The following is a 26,011-nucleotide window of genomic DNA, read 5'->3' as shown; positions in this document are numbered from 1 at the left end:
AAAATGAAATAACTATAAACTAATCAAGTAATTTATAGTTGGACATAATTAAGAATATTGGCTTGAAATTGTAAAGAAAATGATGACACATCCACAGAAGAATATCCGACCGAAAAACTTAAGAGTAAAAGAATATATATAAATTTAAATATACCAACAGATCAAATCTGACCATTATCTCTTTTGCGACCTCTTCTCGCTTTTGCAAAAGATTCCGGTTTTTAGATACGAATTTATCATTGACACGCTTCATACTCAAAACAGTAACCAAAACATCATATGTCGAGCCATACGAGATATTGAGATCCTCTGCTAATACCTCTCTGATGCCAACACAATGATTTTCAAGCACTGTTTAACTTGCATTCGATGTAATCGTCATTAACAGAGGTGGTTGGGCGACTCGCATGAGCAAGTTTTGCTGGACTTTACTACCTTCACCGATTGCTTTGTGGCACTCAAATACTTGTGTTTGTGATAAAGTAGACTCTCCAAAACACTTTTGCAACATTTGCAACGATCTCGTAGAGGTGGTTTCATTGGTAATACGACATTTCAAGCAAACTCGTTATTTAATTATTTTTTCCATGAAATGAAAAATTATCTGCCGAATTGAAATAAACGACAATTTATAAAGGGAGGATCGCGCGCTCTTAACACAGTTCCATTTTCTTAGGTCTTTTAAATATTAACGAACTTTGTAACGGTTTACTGGTTGATTTTCCCTATTGCACTATTGTATTCTTTATAACATATTCCGCTAAACAGTTTATAAGTGGACGAATTCCAACTGATTTAGGAAAATCTTTACCCTAGCATTGTTAAAATGTTTGCAATATCTCGACAATTTCCCTTTCCTTCAACTAGTTAAAAGAAAAGTATCTTTGTTTAAATACCTCATCTTCTTTAAATAATAATATGCAATTTAATATGCCGTTAAATTTTTTCTGCACTTAAATATAATTCGTATCTTTCTTCTGTTTGTCCGCAATCAGATTTTAGATAACTTACTTTGTGGTCAATATACAAAGCTTTCGTTTACTTTCACTTTTCTCCATTTTGTTTATTTAAAGGCATTTGCTTATCATTCATCATAAAGCCACAACACACCAGCGACACTTGGTATATATATAACAGATGTTGCGTTGATATATAGATGTGTTAAAAATAAGCGAATATTATATGTAGTGATGTACATATGTATATATAATAAATGCAAGTTTTTGAATAGAATTAACGCAAAGAAAATTGAAATAAAGTAAATACACTGCACTCTCGAGATAAAAGATAAAAGCGGCGTAGTTTCATGCACATTAAACAAGGAAAATTTTAACTTCAGCTGCACAGAAGCCATAATAACGTTAACAGGTGCTTTTCTTGTAGCAGAAAAAGGGAAAAAAGTATATTTTTCTTGAATTAGAACGGCAAGTATGTAAGGCAGATAATGCTTTAGTGGTTCGACCTGAACAATTTGTTCGAAGAATATAGCACTACCTTAGAGAATAATTCACGAAAAATTTCGTGAAAAGAATGAGTCAAATAAAAGAGTTTTCCATACAAGAACTTGATTTTTAGCGAACAGTCTTTATAGCAGCTACATATATTCTAAAATAGTCCGATATCGGCGGTTTCGACAAATGAGCAGCTTCTTGATGATAGAAGGATGTGTGCAAAATTTCAGATTGATATGTCAACAGTTGAGGGACTAGTTCGGGTATAGGAGTATACAGATGGGTATGGTGAAATCGAGTCATCTCGTCACGTTGATAATTCATATAAGATCTCCGAGTTTTCCTCCTTCAATGTATAAATGTGAATCTACTTTTTTATTTATATACATATATAATACAAGTACATATTTAAAGTAAGTATTGAAAAAATTCCATCTGCATGTTCATATATACCCATATGTATATACATACATTGTATATTTTCATGTATTATATATATTTATGTTGAATTTATAAATAATTGAGCGTGACCTTGTAACCGTTAGCAATGAGTAAATACCTCAAAGCAACACTGCAACAGCCCCGCCAATCAACATGCACACATACAACCTTACTAAGTTATAAAAGTGTACGAATTTCAGAAAAATTTTGCACTATATATGTATAGTCTCAAGTAAAAAGAAAAATGATATTTATGTACGTATATATATTCGTCGTTTATTTAATTTTTGTATTTGCTTTGTAGTATTCTATTTCTTTAATGAAATAAAAATTCCACGCACGCAGCGGGAAACGCATTTACTCATTCGCAAAACCGCCCACAAGCGCCGAAATGTATGCTAACAAAAACGGCCTCAGGATGCGCAAGCATATTTGATCACACACACACACACATAATAAAGACCAAACACACTTGTGTACATATTCAACCACACCACATGGAAGAAATATTCATTGCACAACGGGGCGTATTTGAACAAAAAAAAAGTATATAGAAAAAATATATATATTAGCGAATATCACGCACTACTTCCTATTGACATGTTGCACGCGGCTTTTGTCAAACTGTGAGTGTGAAAAACAAAAACAAACACACACCCAAACAAAATAAACGAATCTGTGCGCAGCGAGCGGAGTTTGGTTAGGGGGGTCTACCCACTAAAAAAATAGCATGCCACTCGAGGGAGCTACAGCCGCCGGTTTCTATGCTCTATTTATGACCAAAAAATCCACTCGGAGCCACTCGAAAACTTTAAGAGGAATTTCTATTCCGAGCGGGCGACGTGAAGCGTAGCTTGCTACAGCCAATGATGCCACCGTGCACAAAAACACACACACACACACATACATACAACAAGACAGACTCTGCTACGCAACACGACTTAATTAGAAACAAAGCAGCTTAACAGTTGTTAAGATGTGGCCAACGCAAGGAATACGCAGCCACACACTCACACGCACACACACACTTACGTGTATAGTCTATGAGTAAGTAAAAGAAGAAGTTATTCCAGCCGACGCGCTTGGAATAACAAAAATGAAATTTAATGAAATTTAAAGTAGAATTAGCAGCAGTAGTCGGGGCAGTCTTCTAAGCGCTCTTACTGCTGCCGTTGCAGAGTAACGTTCAGCTAAGAAAAGTCAGAAATTGACAAAAACAACAACAGTTTCACTGTGGAGAAGTCTAAGACAGCACTAATACCAACTGCAAAATGTACTTGGAAATATAGCATATAGTGGCCTTAATAGTAGTACAGTGCTTTCATAAAAGTATATACTATTGAGTTTAAGTTATTAAGTCGCATAGTGGGCAAGGAAGTAACTGACAGTACACAAAAATAAACCAAAAATATTGTAGGTATGCTTAAAATTTAGTAGAAATGGTTTGAAGAAATTTTAATGCATTTTCGGGATTTCGGGATTGGCAAAAATTTACAATACCGAAATATCGGGATTTTGCATTTGTTTTGACTGATTATTTTTTTAAACTTACACATTTTAAATAACCCGTCGAAAGTGTAAAATAAGTAATTTTTACTGCTATCAATGTGTTTTGAACATTTTCACAGTCCTTACTAAAATGCTTTTCCTTAGTTCATAATTAAAATATCATTAAGTATAAATATTGTAAAGCACCCACTTGAAGGTTATTATCAAATATCAAGTCATAAAGAACGTAAATATATGTAATAAATGACTTGAATTTTCTCTATCTTCAAGGACTTCAGCACTAAAATTATTAGTGTTTTATTTTTCAATTAAGATGCAAAGTTTTAATTAAAATTATTATTAAGATATATATTTTTTTTTAATTCGGGATACCGAAATTCCAAAGTGCAAAATTCGGGATCGCGGTATTCATATTAAAGTTCGCATTGAAAATGATTTTCCATTTCTCATTTTAATAAATAAATTCAAAGCAATTTATGTTCCATTCTTCGAATCTACGTACGAGTATTAAATTCGAGACCCTGACCTACACATATACATACATGTAATCTGATAATTTAGTCTGTTGTTTTTTAAAAAGTTTTTATTATTATTTTTATTTTTTTTTTTTTGGTTTTGTTTGATAATGCATTTATCCTTTTTTTCTTGATATCGGGATCCCGAGTCGTAAACATATGCAAAATATTGCTAAAATCCTGACATTGGAATTAATTTTTTATTAAACTTTTTTCCGTATCCTTTCTAGCATAATAGGATCGCGATTATTATGCGTTTTTAAAAATTTTTTTTTTAATTAAAATTTGAAACCTTAATTAAATTGTCGTCGTGCATTATTCTTGGAGTCGGTATTCAGAATATATTATCTACATATGTCAATTTTTTTTGTCAATTTTTTAAAATATCGGTAACCCGAAAAAAAAAATGCATTTTTTGGCATTCCGACTCTATTTGAAACCCTTATCTGATCTTATTAGATATTCCGCATAAGTTTAATATATTTACTGAGAAAAATAAAAAAATAAACTGTAGTTTTATACCCACTGTGCAACTGCATAATGAATTTATTGCATTCGCCCTGTCGCTGCGTTGCTGTGCACTTTATGAGCAAACACCAGCTTGCTCATATAACGGTTTATGGCGATGTGCGTATGTGTGAATTTTGTGTCGCATCGCTAAGCTCTAAACTACACATTAATTTTATGAAGAATTTAAAATTATAAGTTAATACTTTAATCGGTGCTAAGCACATAACGAGTTTAGTCTATTGTTTACAAAGGAACAATGCTGCCGCATTGATAAAACTCCGCTATTTTTGGGAAATGAGAAAAGATGTGCTCAAAGACTTTTCACAATGCATTATTTTCAACGTTGTAGCAGAGATAGAGACAGGGTATATTAAAAATATGCAAGGCGAATGGAATAGTTACTTCAGAAAAAAGAGAACTCAATTAAAAATAATTAAAATGAGACTCTTTGGTGCTAAGGGCTAATAAAATAATCAAAGGATTCAATTTTTTGATTTTCTCTCTTGCAGGATTTTTATTTAATATAGACCAAGTAGTGGTAATACGCTGAAAGCATGCAGAAGACGAAGTATCCAACTGCTACCATACGTATCGGTTGTTATAACTAGAACTCAGTCATTGAATGTGGCTAGTTTCGCAGAGGTCTACCTTGCTGGCCTATGCATATCTTAGGCCTTGAAGCTTCTATAATAATGGCTTCATATATTTATGACAGCAGAGTTCCACATATTTGGCTTTATTAAAGTGCGCACCTAATGTAACAACCAAAAAATTGATATTTGGGAGTGCCAGAAAACTACTGTAGCAACACTACTTACTTAGTAATATTTTTTCTAATACTATTTCGATTATCAATGTGAAACTTTCCATATGACATAGTTTCAAGGGCAGATAGTAAAAAAAAAATCGAGTATTTACCTATTTCTGACAGTCTATAGATTATAATAGTTAAGATCGTTAACTTAAGCCTTATGGTCTACTAAACAGATTTTTTTTGACACTGATCGATCAATTTACATTTACTATTTAACTCAGCCATAATTAACTCTTTACCATAAGTTTTTCCAAAACAAAAATCACATAAGAGCCTTAAATATGATGGAATATTTCTAAGGCTACGTAGATACATATAAAAACTGAAATAATAAATAATATTTTTCATTGTAATTAGAAATATTCGAATGGCGCTAATTTTAGCTACTTTACATGAGGTTTGTGACTTTGCTTGAATTTTAGTTTGCGCCTGATTGTAGGCAATATCAAGACTATACATGTATGCATGGGTTAAATCGAAGCAGAATTCGTTAAAGTGCTGTGTCGCACAATTTTTATTTAATTTTTTTTTTTACTAGAGTCCTCATTTTATTTACTTGACATTTTTAAAAACTTAAGGCGTTGCCCACATTCAGGCTGATGTTTAAAAAAACAGCAAAGTTACTTTGATTTAATAGAGAAACGAGAGCAATAAATATTTTTTTGAAATTCATTAATCGACTTTACGGAAATTACTAACATATGGTATCTTTAAGGGGCCAAAAAAGCGCCTGCACAAGTTTTGTGTTAAATTTTTTTAAAGTGGCTGACTTAGAACTTAAAAGCAGCTAAAGTAACACAAAAAATCACAAGCCATATTTCAACTTGTTTTAGTAGATACTATTACCCTTCACTTAAAACAAAAATCACGTAGTCCAAGAGTAAAATGGCGTTAGCGCTATTCTTTTAGCTCGCCATAAACATTGCATACTTTCAGGGAGGCAAGCAATGATTTTCTTACAGCCACTAAAGATTTACTCTTACTTTCCAGCATAAGAAGAAAAACCAGCCAATGCAAGAAAAAATATTTCTAAGAGCGCACGCTGTAAGAGCGAACAGCAAAGAGAGCGGAAACTGACACGAAATAATCCTTCGTTGCTAATTCGTTTACTGCCAATGGACACGCTGCCCACACAATGCCACATTGCCAATTTCATGCTGATTTTTTCGTTCGCCACATTTGCGCTCAGTTTTACTCAATTCTCTTTGCTGCAACGTTGTGAAGAATCAAAACAAGCGGATAAATTAAATATTAACTTAGAAATCAAGCAAACACACAAACATACAAACATATGTACATATGTAATAGTAGTTAATTAAATCAAAAAATATATTAGGCGTAGAAGATATAGAAAAAAAATATATTTTTTACTAAAAGAAAATAAATAATAAACCAAGTAAATATTTGCTAACCGAGTTAATTGTGCATAAGCAGCAGTGGCAGTCGATCAGCGGGCGAGACATACGATGTGCCTGTGCCATATGGTAAGAATTTCTTAAGCATGAAACATATTTGTCGCCTTCCACTCGCTTGCCAGGGTTTAGTATGCGTGGCTCTAAATTTTTCCCTGTCAACATATGTTGAAGAAGCAACGCAACACAGACACACACATACAAACACACAGTAATAAAATATTAGCTGTCCTCATGTGCGCGTGTGTGTGTGGTCTTATGTGCATAAGTGGGATTGTAAAGTGCCGGCCGTAAATCTTGAGCGAATTTGGTTTCTATTTTTGAAACTAAATGTACGCATACATGTGTAGCGGTGTACCTATATGTATGTGTGTGATTTGCGGTTAGCTCTTTTATGAAGAACCCTTCTGCGCTTAAGCATATGTGGCCATACCATATGTGTGTGTGCTGCTATTTTATTTGAGGCCATGATAGTGGTATGTTCTACTTAGATTCCGATTGTGTGTTTGTAAGCATGTTGCAGCTATATTTAACCAACGTCATAAAGGAATTTAATTTTTTTTCTTTTTTGGTTATACTTGTATTTGAGTGGGTGAATTTTGTTTGGGAAGCTTCTTGAATGATGCAGTTGAGGCAATTATGAGATGTTTGGAAATTTGTAGATGCATACTACTATATTTATAGTTAGTTCCGTTATATCAATAACCCTTCAGTTATATTGATTATATTTTATAATATTAGTCCCATCTATATATAAGCATAAATGTTTCGTTATTTGATTTGTAAACTTTTGGTATAAATCAAGCTTCTGACCATCGAGAAAAAAAAACTAAAAATTGTATAAAGCAACTCAAAAATGTCTGGCGAGTCTCTGCAGCATATGTTAGAGCATACAACAAAATATAATTCATTTAAGCTCTTTTTGTTTTATACAGTTTTCTTTAAGTGTTTTTTTATTTTGTCGTGCGTAAATCTGCGCCATAGTTTTTCGTTGTGTTATATATTTATATAAGATTTGAAAATATTTGAATACGTGTGGCTAGTACCAGGTGTACCAGTACGAAATGAGCGTTTTTTTATTAAAATAAAATACTAATTTTAAATGAGAAAGTAAAAAAAAATTATTCAAATCCAATGCCCATCGTCTAATTTTGACATCGTCTCCTATAAAACCCTCTCTTAATATCTAGGGTGTAAAACTAAATCTTCCTGGCGCATTTATTCAATGGTTTATCGCACTTTTACAAGTTTTTAACAAAACCGTTATATAGGGGCCAGGGCGAGTAAACTTTCCGATTTCATACATTTTCACGCTGTTAGAAGGGATAACAAAAACAGTTCTTATGAGAAAATTTGGTTGATTTGGCTTACGTGGTTTGAGAGGTATGCACATTATACATATTAGCGGACCGCACCACGCCCACTTTTATTTCAAAAATATTAAAACCACAGATATCCCTCCCAACTGTGCCGAATTACAGTTTTGTACCTTTAAATGTTTTCGCCTAAATATAAATATGTTTTCGCCTAATGGCACTTTGTGGGCGTGGCACTGGACCGATTTCGCAAATCTTCAATACCAGCCCCTTGGGTATTCCATCAAGTTATCGCTTCCACGGACGGACAGACAGTCACTCGGACTTCAAGTCATCCCGTGCTAACCCCACAGATACATATCTCGATTAGTTTTTGGAGATACAAACAACCGTTAGATGAACAAAATTATTATACTCTGTAGCAACATGTTGCAAGGGTATAATAATATTATTTAAATTGGGAAATTTTTATTTGAAAAAATTATCTTATTATTAATTGCACAGGAAAGTAGTTTTCTAGAAGAAGATCGTCTGATCAAATTTGAGCCGGATTAAGTCATTTAAACTGCGCGCGCAAACCGAATTGATAAAAAATGTTTTTTAGATTGGTAAACGTTTTTTTCTGTTCGAGTAAAGTTTGATCTCCTTATGATATTTAGTGTGTTTTTGGCAGCTATTTGTTTACGATGCGGAAAGTTTGTCTGACGATTTTTACCATGGAAAAAAAATGTAACAACAAGTTTGCTTGAAACTTTGTGTTTCCAAAGGATACGGTATCGTTGAAAATATTTCAGAAGTCTTTTGGGTAGTCAATTTTATCACGAATACAATATTTGTGTACCACAAAGTGAAGGTCGTAAAGTTAGCGAAAACTTGTCTCATTCGAGTCATACATCCACCTCTGTTAGGGACGTTAACATCGAAACAGTTAAAAAAGCAGTGCTTGAAAATCGTCTTGTTGTCATCAGAGAGATAGAAGATCTCAAAATTTTTTTCGAAATGACTTAACATAGTTTGGTTAATTGCCATTTTGAGACGTTTACGTAAAGCAATGTTTCGTAAGAGACGGGTTTATTGGTTTTTCACCACGATAATGAGCCGTCACATTCTAGTAAGACAGACTGACTTTTTAGCCAAGCATGAAACGACAGTCATAGCTCCACTCTATTCGCCTGTTTGGCTAACGGGAAACTGAAAAATCCGCTACGGGGAACGCGCCATGAATCAACTGAAACCATTAAAAGTCATTCGATGTAGGTCAACCCAGCCGAGGGTTATAGCAATGGTATGGAAACTTAAATTAATTATTTGCTGCTTGTATTGGCTCAAAAGGAGCCTATTTGAAGGAGACTCGACTGCTTTTGCCGAATTGAAACCACAACGAAGCACTCTTTTTCTTTATTTAGTTTACTTAATCCGTGCGGACCGCTTCCCGCCTCTATGACCAATAGCTGATATTTTCAACAGTATTTTCCCGGAAAGAGAATACCATTTTTTTTCTTATTTTATATCAAAATTCCAAGTATAGTTTTCTGACTATAGATACATACAAATACAAATACAAATACGTGTATCATAGGTCACAATAACAATTAATTCCCCCCATTTATTTCAAACTTCAAAAAAAAATGTTTATGTATTTTTATTATATAGTTTTAACCTCTAATTAGCCTGTGCTATAGTTCGCGAATATTCTGATGAAAACGCTTAACGTAACCACGCCTTATACCATTTGATAACTGACAAGAAAAAAACGCAATAATAATTACCACACAGATTAGTGTCAAACATCGAGTGACGTCCGTTGTGCGCCAACGCCATCGCAATCGCAATCTGTTACAAACACACACATATACTACATGCATATATAATCTCATTTATAATACATACACACATATAAATCCATAACTACGATGAATTTTGTGTAGATAATACACAGATATTTAGCGTGTGAATGGAAACAATGGACGCCGACAAAAAATATTAATGTATTTTGTTATTCTCTTGGTGGCTGATATAAAAGTGAAAACGAAAATGGCATGAAAAGCGAATAAGCTATATTTTTCATTGAACAAAAAACTAATTTCCTCTTGACACTAACGCCATTGACAAGCTAATTTCATGCCACAACACACAGATTTTCTATTCTTGTTTTGTGTTTTAATGTTTTCCTGTTTTCCTGTTTTCTTGCTTGCTATTTATTTACTTTTTGGAGGGTGATTATAATTTTTATCAAAATTAAGCATGCGATAAGAAAGCTGATACTAGATTGCATTCATTTTTTTCTAAAGGAATGTGTATTTTACTGTAACTTCCATAGCTTCTTCAATTTATCCTGTCGAATTTTCTAAATAATTTTCATTTCTTTCCAGAGAAATATTAAGTACTTCATACAATTTTGTCAGATGGGATTACTCATTGAATGAAATTATAAAAAATTCTTATTGCAATGATAGTATTAATCTACATAGAGTGTTGGTGGAGAGTATCACATAAACATTTGTAATTGATAGCAAAACTTACCGGGGCTATTTTCACCAATCAATAAAAAATTAATAACGAATCCAACGCTCTTCATTAGTACTTACGTGATTTTTCAACTGAAAGCAAAAAAGCCTCATGCTGTTTGTTTTTTTTTTAAGAGAAAAGATGATGACCATTTTTTTGACACTTTTCATTCATCTCAATTCAAAAGTTTCCAATAATCAAATATATTTTTAAAACTGTTTATGAAATGTATCATACTTCCAGTGTTCAGCAGCTCTCCTTATTCCCCGGGTTTCACACGGTTCCACTTAAATATTGGACTTCCTTCGTGACATTTTTCACGAATTTCTAATTTTTATACTAATTTTTTTACAGAATGAAAAAAGATATGAGATAACCACATATATTAAAAAAAAAATTGTTTCATATTTCGATATATTTTAGCTTTAAAAAAAACCTACAAAAATTTTAAATCGATCTTCCGAATTGGTTTTGTCTTACAACCTTCTGAAGTGTTGCCGCTTAGTTCTCAATACAATGAGCTATCAGTTTTTTGATCTGAGCAAATATCGAATTTTAGCAGGCCAAAAACGGTCAACATTTTGATTAAATGTAATATAGTTTTTAAAAATACCGCTATTTATCAAGTTTTTATTTGAATGAATTAATGTTAGAGCGCAAAGCATTGTACGGAGAATAGCTTTTAGCAGAAATTTTTTTTTTTTGGTTGAATTCATGGAGTAGACCGGAATGACTGCAGCAGTGGAGGACCTACTTTTAGTGCCGTCGAAGATCACGTGTAAATCAAAAACTATTTAATTTTTTTTTTGTTAAAAATATGTATAAATACTCATATACCGTTAAAATGTTAAAACAATTGATACAGTAGATTTTTTGAGTTCACAATTCGATATAGTATTGCCTCATTATATTTCTTTCTATCACATAACTTTACATTTGTCGTAATTCAAGGCATCCAAAACGTTAACCATAAATAAATTTGATATTGACAAATTGCTTTCTCATAAATTTTAATTTCAGTATTGCCAATTCGCGTAATACATATAAAACGTTGCCTACATTTGGGCTGATATTACAACTCAAAAACAAACTGCAATTCTTATAAGAAAAAATATCTAACAAAATAAAAACCGTAAACATCTACTTGCTTAATAATTCGAAGGACTACTACTTGTCAGAGCACTGCGGTATAATGCTTTTATGACATCTCAAATGTTAATACCTTTTTAATTAATAACGTTAACAAAGTTACTGACATTTCACAATCACAAAGCGTGAAGCATTACAAAGCGCTCAACACTTGTGGCTGTTAGAGAAAAGAAGCACAGGCGAAGTGGTTGCATTTTGAAATTTTTTAAACTACCACCATTTCTTAAATATAATTCTTTATTTGGAATAATACCCAATTTTCACAATTCTTTACGTAATTATATTGTGCACTTGCTGCCACTCACATTCCTGCAACGCTGTCATCAAGTGTCATTTTCCTCCGATCTTATACATTCTTGAGTTAAGCAATATTTTCCGCGTCCTTGCATGCCTGTGTGTAATGCCTAGCATCTGTCAGCCCCTCTCGAAATCCACTCTACGCTAATCCTCATAATTTTTCACAACTCAAGCTTTTGCATTGCAGTAGATTCCGCGTGATATTTTTGCATCGTTTTTTCTTGAAATTATTTTGCATTCTGCGGTTAAGTGTGAATCCAAAAACACACACATACCTTTGGAATAGTTATATATATATATGTATGTATATACATATATCTACAACTGCCACAACTAAATATATTGCGCTGTGTATGTATTGATATTGTGACGGTGACGCGTCACGACGGTAGCCATTAGTAGCCAATTTTCTATCATTGCTTTCATCATCTTCCGGTCGGTTCCGGTGGAGCACTTACGCGTCCGTGATTATTTTTACTAAAATGCGGGCATCCGTGCACTTACCCTATTCATCGCCCATGCGAAAGCGCACAAACCGGTATATGTAATATATATATATATATATATATAAGTAACATTCTGCCTGTATCCAGACGCCGCTTCTTCCCCCGCGAATTCCTTGACACCCTCGTTGACTTTCCGTGCCGCAAGGGGGTTTATTTTATTTCTTTTATATTTCTAGTGCGATTTGTTTGAGATATCCCATTTATATGTATTTATGTATCTACCATATATACATATCCATTTATATTCTCTTTACTTTTGCTATTTCCCATTTGATATGCCATTACGGCAACAGGTTGCTGTCGAAGGGAAATAGGCGCCTCTAACTGTGGTGAAGTGGGTAGTTTTCTTGCTTTACGACACTTTGGCACTCTCAACGTTGCTTTCCTAAACTTCACGTAGAACATTTCAGTCAATTTTTACAATTCTCCACGGTTACTGGCTTAATATTATCCGTCTATAAGTATTTTCTATGCGTGCGCCTACCACATTTGTGGTCATATGTACTACTATATAAAAAGTGGACATTCGTCATTCGTTTGACGCAGTCATTTACTAAATAACTACTAACCAACGGAAGTCAACACGTACGCGGATAAAAGTGATAAGTAGGCATAAATCTAACAGTGTGTAATTAAAGTATGTGTTTAAAGTTAAAGTTCAGTAAGGAAAAACGCAGCTAAAGATATTTTAATGCATCGCAATATGCTCGTCGTGATAGTGGTGAATTTCTGTACTTAAAAACCCAGTAATTCTTTAAATTACAGGTTCAAAAAAAATTGTTTTATTCTGCTATATTTACCAGCATATGCGCTGTGGTTTTGCAGTTTTTGATCCATAACTTAATCGTATTTTAATATGAGCGTATTACTGTTGCATGCTTACGAGCGCCGAATTAAATTCTGTTAACAGCTGTTACGTTATTTCGACTTTGCTTTTATATTCCTGAACTGTGCTGTATTCCTCAGTTATACTAATCAGTGCTTTAAAACACGATCTCTCGTATATATTCGCCTAGAATATTTTGTATATTGTTATATTATTTTCTATTTTTTATTTAAGACTTCGAATGCTTCTGGGTTTGTTTGCCTATCTAGTTAATGTCACTGTTACTTGAGATTGGAAAAATTAACCGAGAATTGCGGAAAAAATTTATAGAATAGGATTTGTTCCTAGATAGATGGGCACGCATTAAAAAAAAAACATTCTTAGCCCAAACCAATACATACTTAACTTAAAAAATTGTCGACGGTACTCGACACAAGTAACTATAGTAGACAGTGTTAGCCAAAACTTCAAACTTATGACTGACAACAGTGTGTGCTTGAAATTTTGTGTTTCAAATGAAGTCAAGCCTACGGAATCGCTGAAAATGCTACAAAAGTGTTTTGGGGAGTCTACTTCACCATATCACGAACACCCGTACCTGAGTGGCAAAAAGCATTAAGTGAAGGTCGTGAAGTCATCGAAAACTTGACAATATCATCGAAAATGTTAAGGAAACAGTGCTTGAAAATCATCGTATTGGCATCAGAGAGATAGCAAAGAATCTCAATATCTGCTATGGATTGTCACATTTTTGTTAATGTTTTGGGTATGAATCGTGTCAATGCTAGACTCGTGCCGAAAGACCTGAATATGTTGCAAAACCAAAAAAATAAAAATCAATGAAGGCACTAATTAAGCCTCAGCATTCTTGCGTTGGTTCAGAAGCCTATTTTGAAGGCGATAATAAAGATCTTAATTAAAATAGAAGATAATTCATTATTTTTTAGTCCTGGTCAAATGTGATCAGATGTATGTATTTCACGATCAAACCACAGAGCGCACTAGAAATATAAAATGACTCGAGTTTATATTTACCAAGGTCTGTCAACTTTTTACAAAATATTTTGATACAATTGCAACAACAATTTAATAAAAATGCTAAAGTTATGGATATGTATATACACGTGATACAAGTTCTTTAGTTACCTCTTTCGGTAAACCAATTTTCAAGCTAAACCGCAAACCTAAGAATATTTTAGTTTCTCAGTGAAAAGGTCAGCGGAGAATCGGCATAAGAGCATTAGAAAAATATAAGTAATATTCTTATTTCTTATAAGAAATATTAACTTTTCAGCTTATCAACGTTTTCATATTAATACATATGTTGACTGAAATATGATCATAAGAATATACAATATTATAAATTTAAATTTTATTTTATTTTTTCTTTACAGGTAAGTGACATATAATCTCTATTTATTAATGAACTGTTTATGCAGAGCGACTATTTCCTTTGCGGAGTGGTAAGTCTTTAGTCAAAAACGTGCAATAATTTTTCTTTCTTAAAAACTACTTGGTTTTAACTTTGAACTAACGAAATTGTCTTGAAAATATTTCTCTTCATATACCGCCGTAAACATAATCCTTGATTACATAGCATAAATCTAGTGTCCACTTAAAAGCGGATGGAAACTAGCTAGCTTCGTTAATGTGAAATGGAACCTACAAGCTGTAGTGTATGGAATGTAGAATCGTGGATAGATTTTAAAATGTCACGACTGCTCAGTCAGTATAACCACCTGGAAAATATGTGAAAGATGTAAAGAAGAATTGATTTGAGAAGAACGTTCTCTTCCTCTGACAATTGTTTAATAAATAATGAGCTAAGCTGAAAATATTAGAAAAAGTAAATGAAATGGTTAAGGTTATTGAAAAAAGTATTGTAACCAGAATATTTTTAAAAATTAAACCTATTTAGAAAGAAAATGCTCTTTAAATGAAATTTATCGGCAATGCTGAGGTGTTTTTGGCCGGAAGGCAGTTGCAAAATAGCATATGAATAAACTTTAGTAAACTCCGATAATCACAGCTTGCGATATCTTACTACTAAGCAAAGTATTGTGTGTACTTATAAAGGGTGTTCTTTTAGACATGTAGTTTTTAAGATGAAATAAAACGCATATAATTTAATGTTATGGTCAAGCATTTAGCTTTATTATAAAGATAAGAGTTCGCCATTGTGTTTTAAAAGTGTTAAATCGTACAATCATGGAGACCAACGACGGCAAATAAAAGTTTCATTCAATAAATTGATTGTTTCCTTGGCTGCATGGCATGTAGCGCAGTCTTGTTGAAGCCAAAGATTGATCACATCAACAACCTCCAATTTAAGCAAGAAAATGTCATTAGTCATGGCTTTGTAGCGTTCCCTATTGACTGTAACATTATGGCCGGCTTCATTTCTGAAGAAATATGGACCAATGATTACCTCCATCCATAAAACACACCAAAAGTGATTTTTTAAGCATTTAGCGGCGCCTCAGCAATGAGCTTCATCACTGAACAAAATTACCTTGTGAAAATCGAGATCCAAATTGAGTATAAATCAAGTAACAGCTGGTAAAAAGACCAACTCCGAAAAACATTTTGCCTCATTGAAAAGCATACGTCTAAAAAAAATAAACCGTTATATCCGCTAAGTAAATACATGTGTTGGCCATTCAATATGAGAAATAATATTGTCACTGCTCTTCTCCCTTTAATATAATATTTTCACTCACCTCTCTTGTTAACTTGTTACCACAGCACCGAAATTGTCAAAGTTTACTTTTATTCTCCTTCTTTCAGTTTTGTGCAGAACTCCGTGTTGCTCGGACAACAGTGCTGTACTCTTCATATATTTATATTTGTAATAATATTGATTTTTGTGTGATTGTTATTTATTTTTCATCATAAAGGTTGCCGTATGTGTGTGAATTTCTGTCGCCATTATTTCTTTTTTTGTGCTTTTGTAATTTTTTGTGCCAATAAATGGCGTCATATTATCGAAATCGTGTTTAACTTTTTACTCGTGCCTTTCATTTTTATTACTGAAAGTTGTTTCTTTTCTTTTTCACACATTTTTGGCTTCTGCACAGTTTCCCATGTAACCTAAAGTGCATTCTTTCTTACTGAATCTCAACAACTCTCTTGCATTTAGCCGCTCGAACACAAATGTATATTCTCGCCTTAAGCGACGCATATATCCCTTCGCATATGTGAAAGTTCATACGGAAATTGGATATGTGAAAGTTTTACTTTTTCTTTAATTTCAACCGAAAGTTAGGTGAGCTTTGTTTGGCAGACCATAAAAATCTGCAAAGAAGGTGATAGTGCAATATATAGTATTTTCGACTTTTTAAGCATACCATACTTGTAGGAGGAAGGTAGATTACATATGTACAGAATAAGTATTAAACAATGTTCACTGTTGTGAGTTGTAGACATTGGTCCAAGTCTGACTTTCGACAAATAGAACCGTAGCCTCAGAATTCTACTTCAAAAAATTAGAGTTATTCAATTCTAGATTTTTGTTAGAGGAAAATAAAATAGTGTGTTAGGTTATTTTTGAGATTTTAGTTTTTTTTTAAGATAGATTTAAGTGGTGTGGGAACATATCCATAAGAGCCATCGTTACAATCAATTCTTCTCTCTCACATCACTAAATTTTTGTTGTTGTTATGGTTCTGAAAACTTGTTTAATTGCTTGATGTTCCGAAACCAGTTGGTAATGTAGAACTTGTCTGGTTTATTATCATGTATCAGCCTACTTGCTCGGGTTACGCAAACTGACCTCCACATAACATGTTCTTAAAAAAAATTTGTTTGATATGCGTTTCATAGGACTTCTCTCACTTTCTGTCGCTCCCTCTCGCTCTATCTCTCTCTCTCTCTCTAAACAAGATCTCGAACAAAAATTTGATATCTGATTCTTCGTTCGAATATAAAATAATGTTTTTGAGGCGTCCTAACTTTGCAGTCATTAACTCAAACAATCTCATGGAATCGGCGCAAACAATTCCAGTTCTTATTTCAAAAAAGTGTATTCATGTATAGACTACGCAAGCCTGATTATGGATTAACTAAACTACGTGAGAACCCCTGAAATGTAACGCAAATCTTTGAAACAGACCACCAGAAAATATTTAAATGCGTTAGGTATGCCTTTTGCACTACTATCTACTAATCTCACGGGACTTTATTCTTGGTACAAATATTAAAATAAATCTTTTGCATTATTGTTTAGCCACCACAGACTCGGAGCATGTTTTTTTCAAAGCAAAATACTCAGGTCACAAAAAGCACTTTCGTATAGACTAAATCTACTTTAAATTCAGTAGTAAATTTAAAATATTTTTGTTGAAGATTTTGCATATTGAAATCCTAAGAAAATGGGTTAGCCAGGAAAGCTATACAAAGTTTATAATCGATCGACCGATTGGCATAAAAATGTGGGTTAATAAATTTTTAATAAAGTAGAAGTTAAGCTAGATTTATGGATCTTGACGATCTGCGATCGAAACTGATTCCGCCTGTGTAAAAAAATTGAAGGCGCTATCACTAAATAACTTCAAGGTCCATACCAAACATCGTCTATCAGGAATTATTCTACTTTTACACACAAGAGGTGTTACGAGTATTATATTCCCTAACTGTCAATATTTTCGAAAATATTTTTATAATATTATGTTTGTGTTTATAATATTTCGAATTTAAAGTTTTCTTCGCCCACATTTTAAAGCGCTCGCAATTAAATGCAGCGAATATATGTATCACTCGAAAGCAACTCAGCGGTATTCACACTCCCCACAGGGGCATGAACACGTGAGACTTTTAACAACAGTGCAGCGTTTGCTGTCTGCCGCGCTTCTGCTTCCTCGGTCTATGCACAATAGCACTAAAGTAAAGCGATTTAGATGCTGCAAACTGAGGATGTGGGTGCGCCCGTGGCTTGTCAACACCCGAGCAGCTGCTGCAGCTGCTGCTTGGCATTGGAGCCAAATGCGTGTGGTAGCTGAAACTCAACGCAGAGTTGCACAGACATGCGTACGTACTTGTACATATTCCGCATTCGGATTTGTGGTTTTCCACTTTGCAAGCGAAACAATTGTGACTATGCGGGTGAACCCCAAAAAATTTCACTCTGCATCTTATTCTGAGATAACTGCAACGTGCGGAAAGCGAAACCCCACACAACCTCCCTCGGGGGTTGTCGTGGCATGCAAATATAGTTGTTGTTGGTCATAGCAGTGGCAGTAACCATTCACCAATGACGATAATGTTTAAAATGCGGACTTCAAGCGAAGAACTCGTCCGCTTCTCCACTACGCAGTCAAGGCGAACCTTTCGCTGATTGGTTGTGGCAACGTGCGGGACGCGCAGAACACACTATAGCCCCATGTACACGTTAACTAAGTGCTTGTGTATATGTGTATGCGAGTGTGTGTATATAGATATATATATGTAGTAAACTGGATCCTCCCAATGGTGTGACAACTTTATCTTCCGCTCTAGAGCTTTCGAGCACTTTATGGAGTTCACGAGCACTTTTGCCACTCTAAAAGTTGTATATATGTGTTTGTGTGGGTGTGTGTGCGTGAGAATAGTGCAAACTGCATACTTGAACTTTCGGTTGCCGAATTTCTTAATTACAAGCAACTACGCGTAATTTCATCAAGTGCTCGTGAGGTGTGCCGTTATGTATAAGTACTTTGTAGGTTTGAATTTGTTTTTGTTTCTAGTTAATGTATAGACTGCACATACAACTAACAATCAGCTAAAACCATCAGCGCTCTCTTTGTTTTACACCACCCCACGGCGTTGGCAACACCGTTATTCACTTATTAAAATATGCATTGCATTTACCGTTGGCAATTCCACGCTTACCTCTTTGCATAGTAGTAATAACATAGTTTATGTTTTATTAATTTAAAATTTTTGGCAAAAATATATGAAAATTCTATATCTATCAAGATATATGCGATCAAAATAGAGGCCAAGACACTCCAAATGCCCTCTAATATAACAGAAACAGTTTGCACCAATTTAGGAATTTAAAAGATTTGTTGACGATTTGGTTTGCGCGGACAGTTTAAATAAACCAGTCCGAGTCAATTTTGATCAGATGGTATTTCCATTTTTCCACAGTGAGTGTTAAATTTTTAAACACTTTTCTATGGATATCAAATTATATTCTTTGCTTTTGAAATTCAAGTCATAAAATAGTTAGTTTTCGCGATAATTCAGAACTGCTCTGGCAGCCTGATGTACTAAACTCGTTGTCGAAGAAATATTAACCAATAATTCCATCTAGTCATAATTTCTTCAAGTAATCATTAGCAGACATTTTTGGTCCAAACTAATACACGTGGTTTTACGAGTTATTTTATTAGTCGTGGTCATCCTGGTCAATTATTACCTTGACAAAAGGAGCCCACATATTTCAGTGAAGGTCGGAATGATCCAGCAAATTTTACATGTAAAGTGAAATGTTGGTTTGCGAACAGTCTGGGTCAAATTCGATAAAATAGTATATAGAAAATATCCATTAATAAAAAAAAACTACGCCGACATAGGTACATTGCACAAGTCCTGCAAACAAGATTGAAAATCCAAACAGATTAGGTCTACAAACCTTTAATTTGCTCCTCAAGTCAATCGATCTCCCAATGAATGTTGTTGCAATAGATATTACTTTCGCACCTTTTGAAATTTGTAAGATCATAAAATTTCCCAATTTTGGCAAAGGTCATAAATTTAGAAGTCCCAATATTGATATTGGTGCTTTCATATATATTAACTGAAAGGTAAATACTAGAAAACGCTTTCTTTTCCTATTTATTGTATATGGATGAGTTTCCTCAGGAGATATATGTATGTTTCTTTTTCCGCAATGATTATAATATTCATTATCAAATCTCTCGAGATCTATCAGACTTACTTATACCTATTAACGTGACCCACCCACAAAGTGCATTAATTTGTGGGCAATTGTTATTTTAAGCTTGTTTAAACTAAACGCTTCTAGCGATTAGCGAAAAGAACGCATTTCGGATATTCCCAACGAATAAACGTGAGTACTTATTGCACGCGTCATTAGAGTTAAGGTGTCTACTATGAGTGGTTGGTGGCAAAATAGAATGGGGGTTTGGTGTGACTGTGCTATTGGTTTGTATGTGGGTAGGAATGTGGACCGCTGGCAGCGTTTCAAGTAACGCCAGCTGAACTCTGTATGCGTCTTTTGTTGAAAGTTTTCAAGTGTACTCGAATAAATTTGCGCATTTCCGGCATGACTACTGCGGTGGCATGGCCCAGTTCATTTTCAACTGCTTATATATGTATATATGTGTGTGTGCATGTGTGAGCACACTCATTTATGCTTAAGTGTTGGTTAAGTTTAACGTGCGCACACGTCATGCCTCTGCGTATGTACATAAGTGAAATTGGACCTTTTAAATTATAAAACTCTATTTAATTCGAATTAAACTCATACATATTAAAAGTAAAGAAATTAAACTACCAAATATATAATTTTGAAGTTATTTGACGCTATATCATATGCGGCAACTCTATTAAAAATTGAAGAAATTGAATTTAGAATTATAATTTGATACTTTCAATAATAATTTTAAATTAATATGTACAAAAGATTTGCATTTCTATACATAACACTAGCTGTTTTCGATTCGCCAAGCATTACGCTCCAGCGAATCGAACAAACTATAACAGATGCTCAAACAAACGGCATTTGTGGTGCAACCCTGTGTGTTTTTTTGTGTGAGTACTTGACTGATAATTCCGAAGCTTCGCTTTACAGCTGTCACTTCGTCAGTCAATATGTCAATTGTACTGTTCACTCTATTTGGAGCTTTCAGTTTATACATATTTAACTGCACACTTCATTTGCATTTCTCCGCTACTAACTATTACAACTACGAACTATTAACACGTAGACCCACATACTTACGCACCGGCGTACTTTCAAGTGCACTTGCCCCAACACACACACACACACACACACGCACAAAATTCAAATGTCATTGGTTTGAGTTGAATTGTTTTAGCAGCTACTCAACAAAAATTCCTCTTGCTAATGTCACTGCAGCGGATTGCTGCGAAAGCTCGACGCTCAACGCACCGACACACACACACACACACACATGTATACATAGATATATACCCGAACAGCCATAACCGCAAACTTCGACCGCCCAATGTCACTTAATCATTCATGCATTCATTTACCCTCGAAACACCGTACGCCAGCACCCCAACACCCTCACCGTGTGCGGTGGCACTCGTGTCGCGAATGATGATGACTACTACATCAAAAACTAACGTCGAGTGCAATTAAATTACTCATAAATTTTGTCGTTTGCCGAAGTTTTTGGGGTGTTGTTACTGTTGATGTAGTTGTTGTTGTTGTTGTTTTACATGTTTTTGTCATCATTAGTGCTATTTTGTTTGGAAATATTTTGTTGACGTTGAATGGGCGTGTGACTGAGTCACTAATTGCTCTTAAATTACTGACGGCTTTTATCTTGTTAAAAATTCTCTTCAATTGATTTACTAAATGAAGCGTCACATTCAAAAATCGTTTGCTACTTACGAACTTATATATTATATTTAATTTAACTTTCCTTTAATTTTCGACTAATGAGTCTATAATTACAAATTGGATCAAATAAGAGTCGATATAAGCACTAGTAATTTTATTATACTTGTAAATACGAAAATGAGTAACGGTCCTTCATTAAAATACTCTTTTTGTTGGTTATAATTGGAAAATTTACCGGCATTTTACTGTCCTTTTTTTATTGCAAACATTGCTTCTGTTCAATTTAGATATAAATAATAATAATAATATAAATAAAAATTTAATTGAATTGAATACGACTTGACTTTATACAGATTTGAAAAAAACAACGATTGCAGTGAAGATAAATATAATAGCCTTCACAAATACAAAATATTCCTTACAGGAGCTTGATTTTGTTCGGTTAGTTTGTATGACAGCTATATGCTATAAAAATCCGATATCAGCGTTTCCGACAAATCAGCAGCTTCTTGAAAAAAAAGGACGTATGTGAAATTTCAAATCGATATCTCAGACACTGTGGGACTAGTTTGCGTATATATAGACAGACGGACATGGCTAAATCGATTAAGCTCATACATTATGTGTAAATGTTTTGTATTTTGTAGGGTCTTCGACTTTTTCTTCGGGATGTTACAAACTTAGTGGCAAACTTATTGTACCCTGTTCAGGGTATACTAACACTGTTGTCACACGAACTCTGTAATAATATGTGTTAGCAACATATTCATTCTGAGCTTGCTTACGGGATTGCAATCATTTATTGTTGGAGATTTAAAAAATACCTTTCAGAAGCCAAATATTCACGAAAATTATATGTATTTTTCTATATTAAGCAATAATCTCTCTAAATGTCGCTGATGTTTGTGCTTTTTAAGAAGGCATATGTTTTGATGACACAAGAAAATTTGATGTCATTTTTTTTTTTATTTACATAATATTGTTTAGTACATTCAAAATTTGATATGAGCTTTCATGTGACAAAATAAAGTTAAAATTATGTTAACCAGAGTAGTTAATAATTTCAAAAGTAATGGCTGTATAATACTTTAAAGGTTCATCTAAGATCATTTGGACGAAAAAATTAGTTTATTAATAGATAATCTACTGCCCGATTGAAGATATCTTTTAAATTAACAAAAAGACGGGAACAGGGAAATTTTTTGCAGATTTTCGGAAAAAATCCCACAATTAATTGTTTATTAAAAATCGAAATTAAAAAATTATAAAAATATATATTATAAAAATTGTTGAAAATTCTGACTATTCCTAACCCCTTCACTACACTTGAACACCAATTTTTTGCGAGTCTAAACTTTCTTTCATTTATCATGGCTTAAATTTATTTTTTAAGTTGGAGTTGCCACGCCCCTTAATACTACTAACTAAATCAACCACATCTGATGATAACCATACGCATTTTGTATATAACGTCCACCGCCCACTTTATGAAATTTAATATCTCAGAAACTTTTCGACTAATATTAACCAAATTTGGTGCATAATATTGTCCTAATGGTCTTATATAATATTATAGTGTGCACACAGGCAGCTACATCGGACTACAACAACGCCTACTTCCCATGTAACGTAATTTTAAATTCCATCTGATTATTTCCCTTTACAGTATATAAATACAAGGATCAATGCAGGCATCGGAACAAAACTTTGCACAAATAGTGTCTTAAAGGTATGCCATCTCGTAGACAATCGTGAAATCTAAATCGGACCTTAAAATTTCAAGCCACCTAATATCGAATTGTGGTTCTCAGTGGCAATGTCTGACTTTATAGCAAAAGATGAGTGACTCATATTATATATATTATAAAAGTCATGTCTTTGGTTGAGTTTATATCTCATGTAACGCAATAGAAGATACCTAAATTATATTAAGCGAGAATATATTAATTCTTAACACTAATTTAAAATCGAACAATATTCTTTAGCAGCTACAGGGGCTTCAAAATTAAGCTAATAGCTAATTATCTGTAAGCATCTTGTACACATTATTGTGAGTTTAAAAATGATGCGCCATATTTAGAAAGTCCCTCAAAAAATCTTAACCTCATACACATACCTACACTTATACGTATTTATATACTGTCATCTCCGCTAAAGTGCCACAAAAATTTCATAAAATACCAAGCTATGCTCTGCTGTTTCATACTCATTCATTCCTCGACCTTTGCAACATGCAAGTTAAAAGTTTACTACAACAAAAACAAAAACTTTGCCAAACAGTTTTAGATTTCTTCCACATGCATTCTTTTTTTTTTGTTTTCGTTGTTGTTACGTCCACCGCTAAAGCACGAAAATACTTCAAATCATCAAACTTCTGCTGGCTTGCAGCAGCAACAGCAACAAAAACAACCATTACCATTAAGCAAACGGATACGACAACACATACCAGACATTGTGTGTTGCGTTGGTGACACAGTGTGGGAGATGGGTGGTGGGTGGTAATGCATTGTTGGCCACCACGTTGTTCCCCAAGTTGCAACTTCATGTTTTTGCAGCTTCTTTCTGCGCTTTGTTGAAACTGACCTGATGTGTCACGTCGTTGGTGGGTTGTTATTTCGTGATTTTCATTTTATTTCAGTTTTTTCCATCTTTATTACACTGTTTTACGTTCCACTTCTCTCCAGTGGCTAACACGGCGCAATATGGATTTTGCAGTGCAAACAGTTTGTTCATTGTTGTTGCTGTTGTATGTGAAACTTGCATATATGTATATATGTGCACATCTCCATATACATACATTAGCATGTGTTAATAATATATATGTGTTTGACGGCGTTTCGGGAGTTCTAGCTGCATCCAAAAGGTCGAGAAACTTTCAACAAATTCTTCGTCAGAGCAACAAACTCTATGAACATTTTTTCATATTCCGCTTTTGTTTTTAATATTCTTAATATCCATTTATTAGTGTATTTAAATACTTTTAGCTCATATCACTGCAGTTATTCATATACCATATTTGCATATACATATGTTTGAATTTTTATGAATTTTTGTTGGCAAGAGCATTCAACTTTGTTTATTGCCATTTCACATCTTGTTTTTCTTAAAAATATATTTGAAGCCTGAACATATATTTGTATATACATTTTATGTTAATCCCTTAAAGTCTTAGTTATAATTTTTCAGACCCCCCTCTCCTCAAGCGGTACTAAAACAGTAAAAGTTATATCTGAGCTGAGATTATCTTACGAAGACTCGAAAATCTAACAACTATAAACTATCCAGATTTTTCCATCTGATTGTCTAACCATACAGATATGATTAATACATAGATCAGGAAAAGCACTCAAACCCGCTTTTTGATTTAAAAAAAAAAATCCTTACATCCAACTCGTAAGGCCAATACTATTGTCCTTCGCTTAACACATACGAAGGCCGCCTGCAAAAAGTTTGGAAAACCGACGATTTATTACTCAACATAGTCCAATTTTAACGCGAAACGCATGAACCGGCAATGCTACTTAACTCGCCTAAAAAATACTTATTCTGGAGACTTGTAACGATAACATCCTCTGTAGACTCAAATTTCTGCCAGCGAATAACTATATAATATTTGGAAACAAAAGGAAGTCGAAAGGGTCCAAATTTGTTGAATGCGTTAAAAAGGGTAGCAGTTCGTAGGCTACTTTGTGCACTTTGAGCGGTCCGTGGTCATGGTGGATCACTTTTTTCTTCACCATATGGGACAACTTTTATTAGCCTTATAAACATTTTTGTCTTCTTCAAGTGATGGTAGATCTAGATTGTTGAATATTTCAGAAAACGATGGTCATAACCTTTCCGGAGGGTAGGACAGTTTTCGCCTTCTTTTCATAGCAGATTTGCGCGGGGGGTCACGAGATGGCGTCGGAACCCCTCCGTATTGCGCTTAAACAACGTCAAAAATGTCTGCGAAGTGTTCTTACGGTTCCGTTTGTTGTATTAAGTGAGCAAACGCCCATTGTGGCTACTGCTTTCACATGCCCAATATTTCATTTACATATAAACTAATCCGAAGCTCTCCCTGTGAGTATTTTCGTTATATTCCCTCTTGGGTTGTATGTTAGATTGATATATTTCGCTGAGAAAATTACGATGCCGATATGCGTATTTTCCTGCTGAGCCTGTTCAAAAATAAGAGAACGTATATTCTGATATCAGGACCCGGAAAACTCAAATAAA

General features: G+C 33.9%; 1 protein-coding gene across 8 annotated transcripts in view; it reads left to right on the top strand.

Annotated features, from left to right (window-relative positions):
- Positions 1-26,011, top strand: part of shep (alan shepard) — a 509,138-nt gene that overhangs the window by 360,992 nt on the left and 122,135 nt on the right. The window contains exon 1 of one of the 8 annotated variants that reach the window (XM_036359987.2): positions 6,692-6,724. The exons of the other annotated variants lie outside the window; for them this stretch is intronic. Coding sequence (XP_036215880.1) covers positions 6,707-6,724 — 18 coding nt within the window. The 5' untranslated portion in view covers positions 6,692-6,706. Of the gene's footprint in view, positions 1-6,691; positions 6,725-26,011 lie in introns of those variants that run through there. 8 annotated transcript variants of the gene reach the window in all.

This window comes from Bactrocera oleae, chromosome 6 (genome assembly GCF_042242935.1).
Source record: "Bactrocera oleae isolate idBacOlea1 chromosome 6, idBacOlea1, whole genome shotgun sequence".
Taxonomy (NCBI): domain Eukaryota; kingdom Metazoa; phylum Arthropoda; class Insecta; order Diptera; family Tephritidae; genus Bactrocera; species Bactrocera oleae.
Note: the sequence above shows the minus strand (reverse complement) of the source record. Positions and strands in the feature narration are given on the sequence as shown.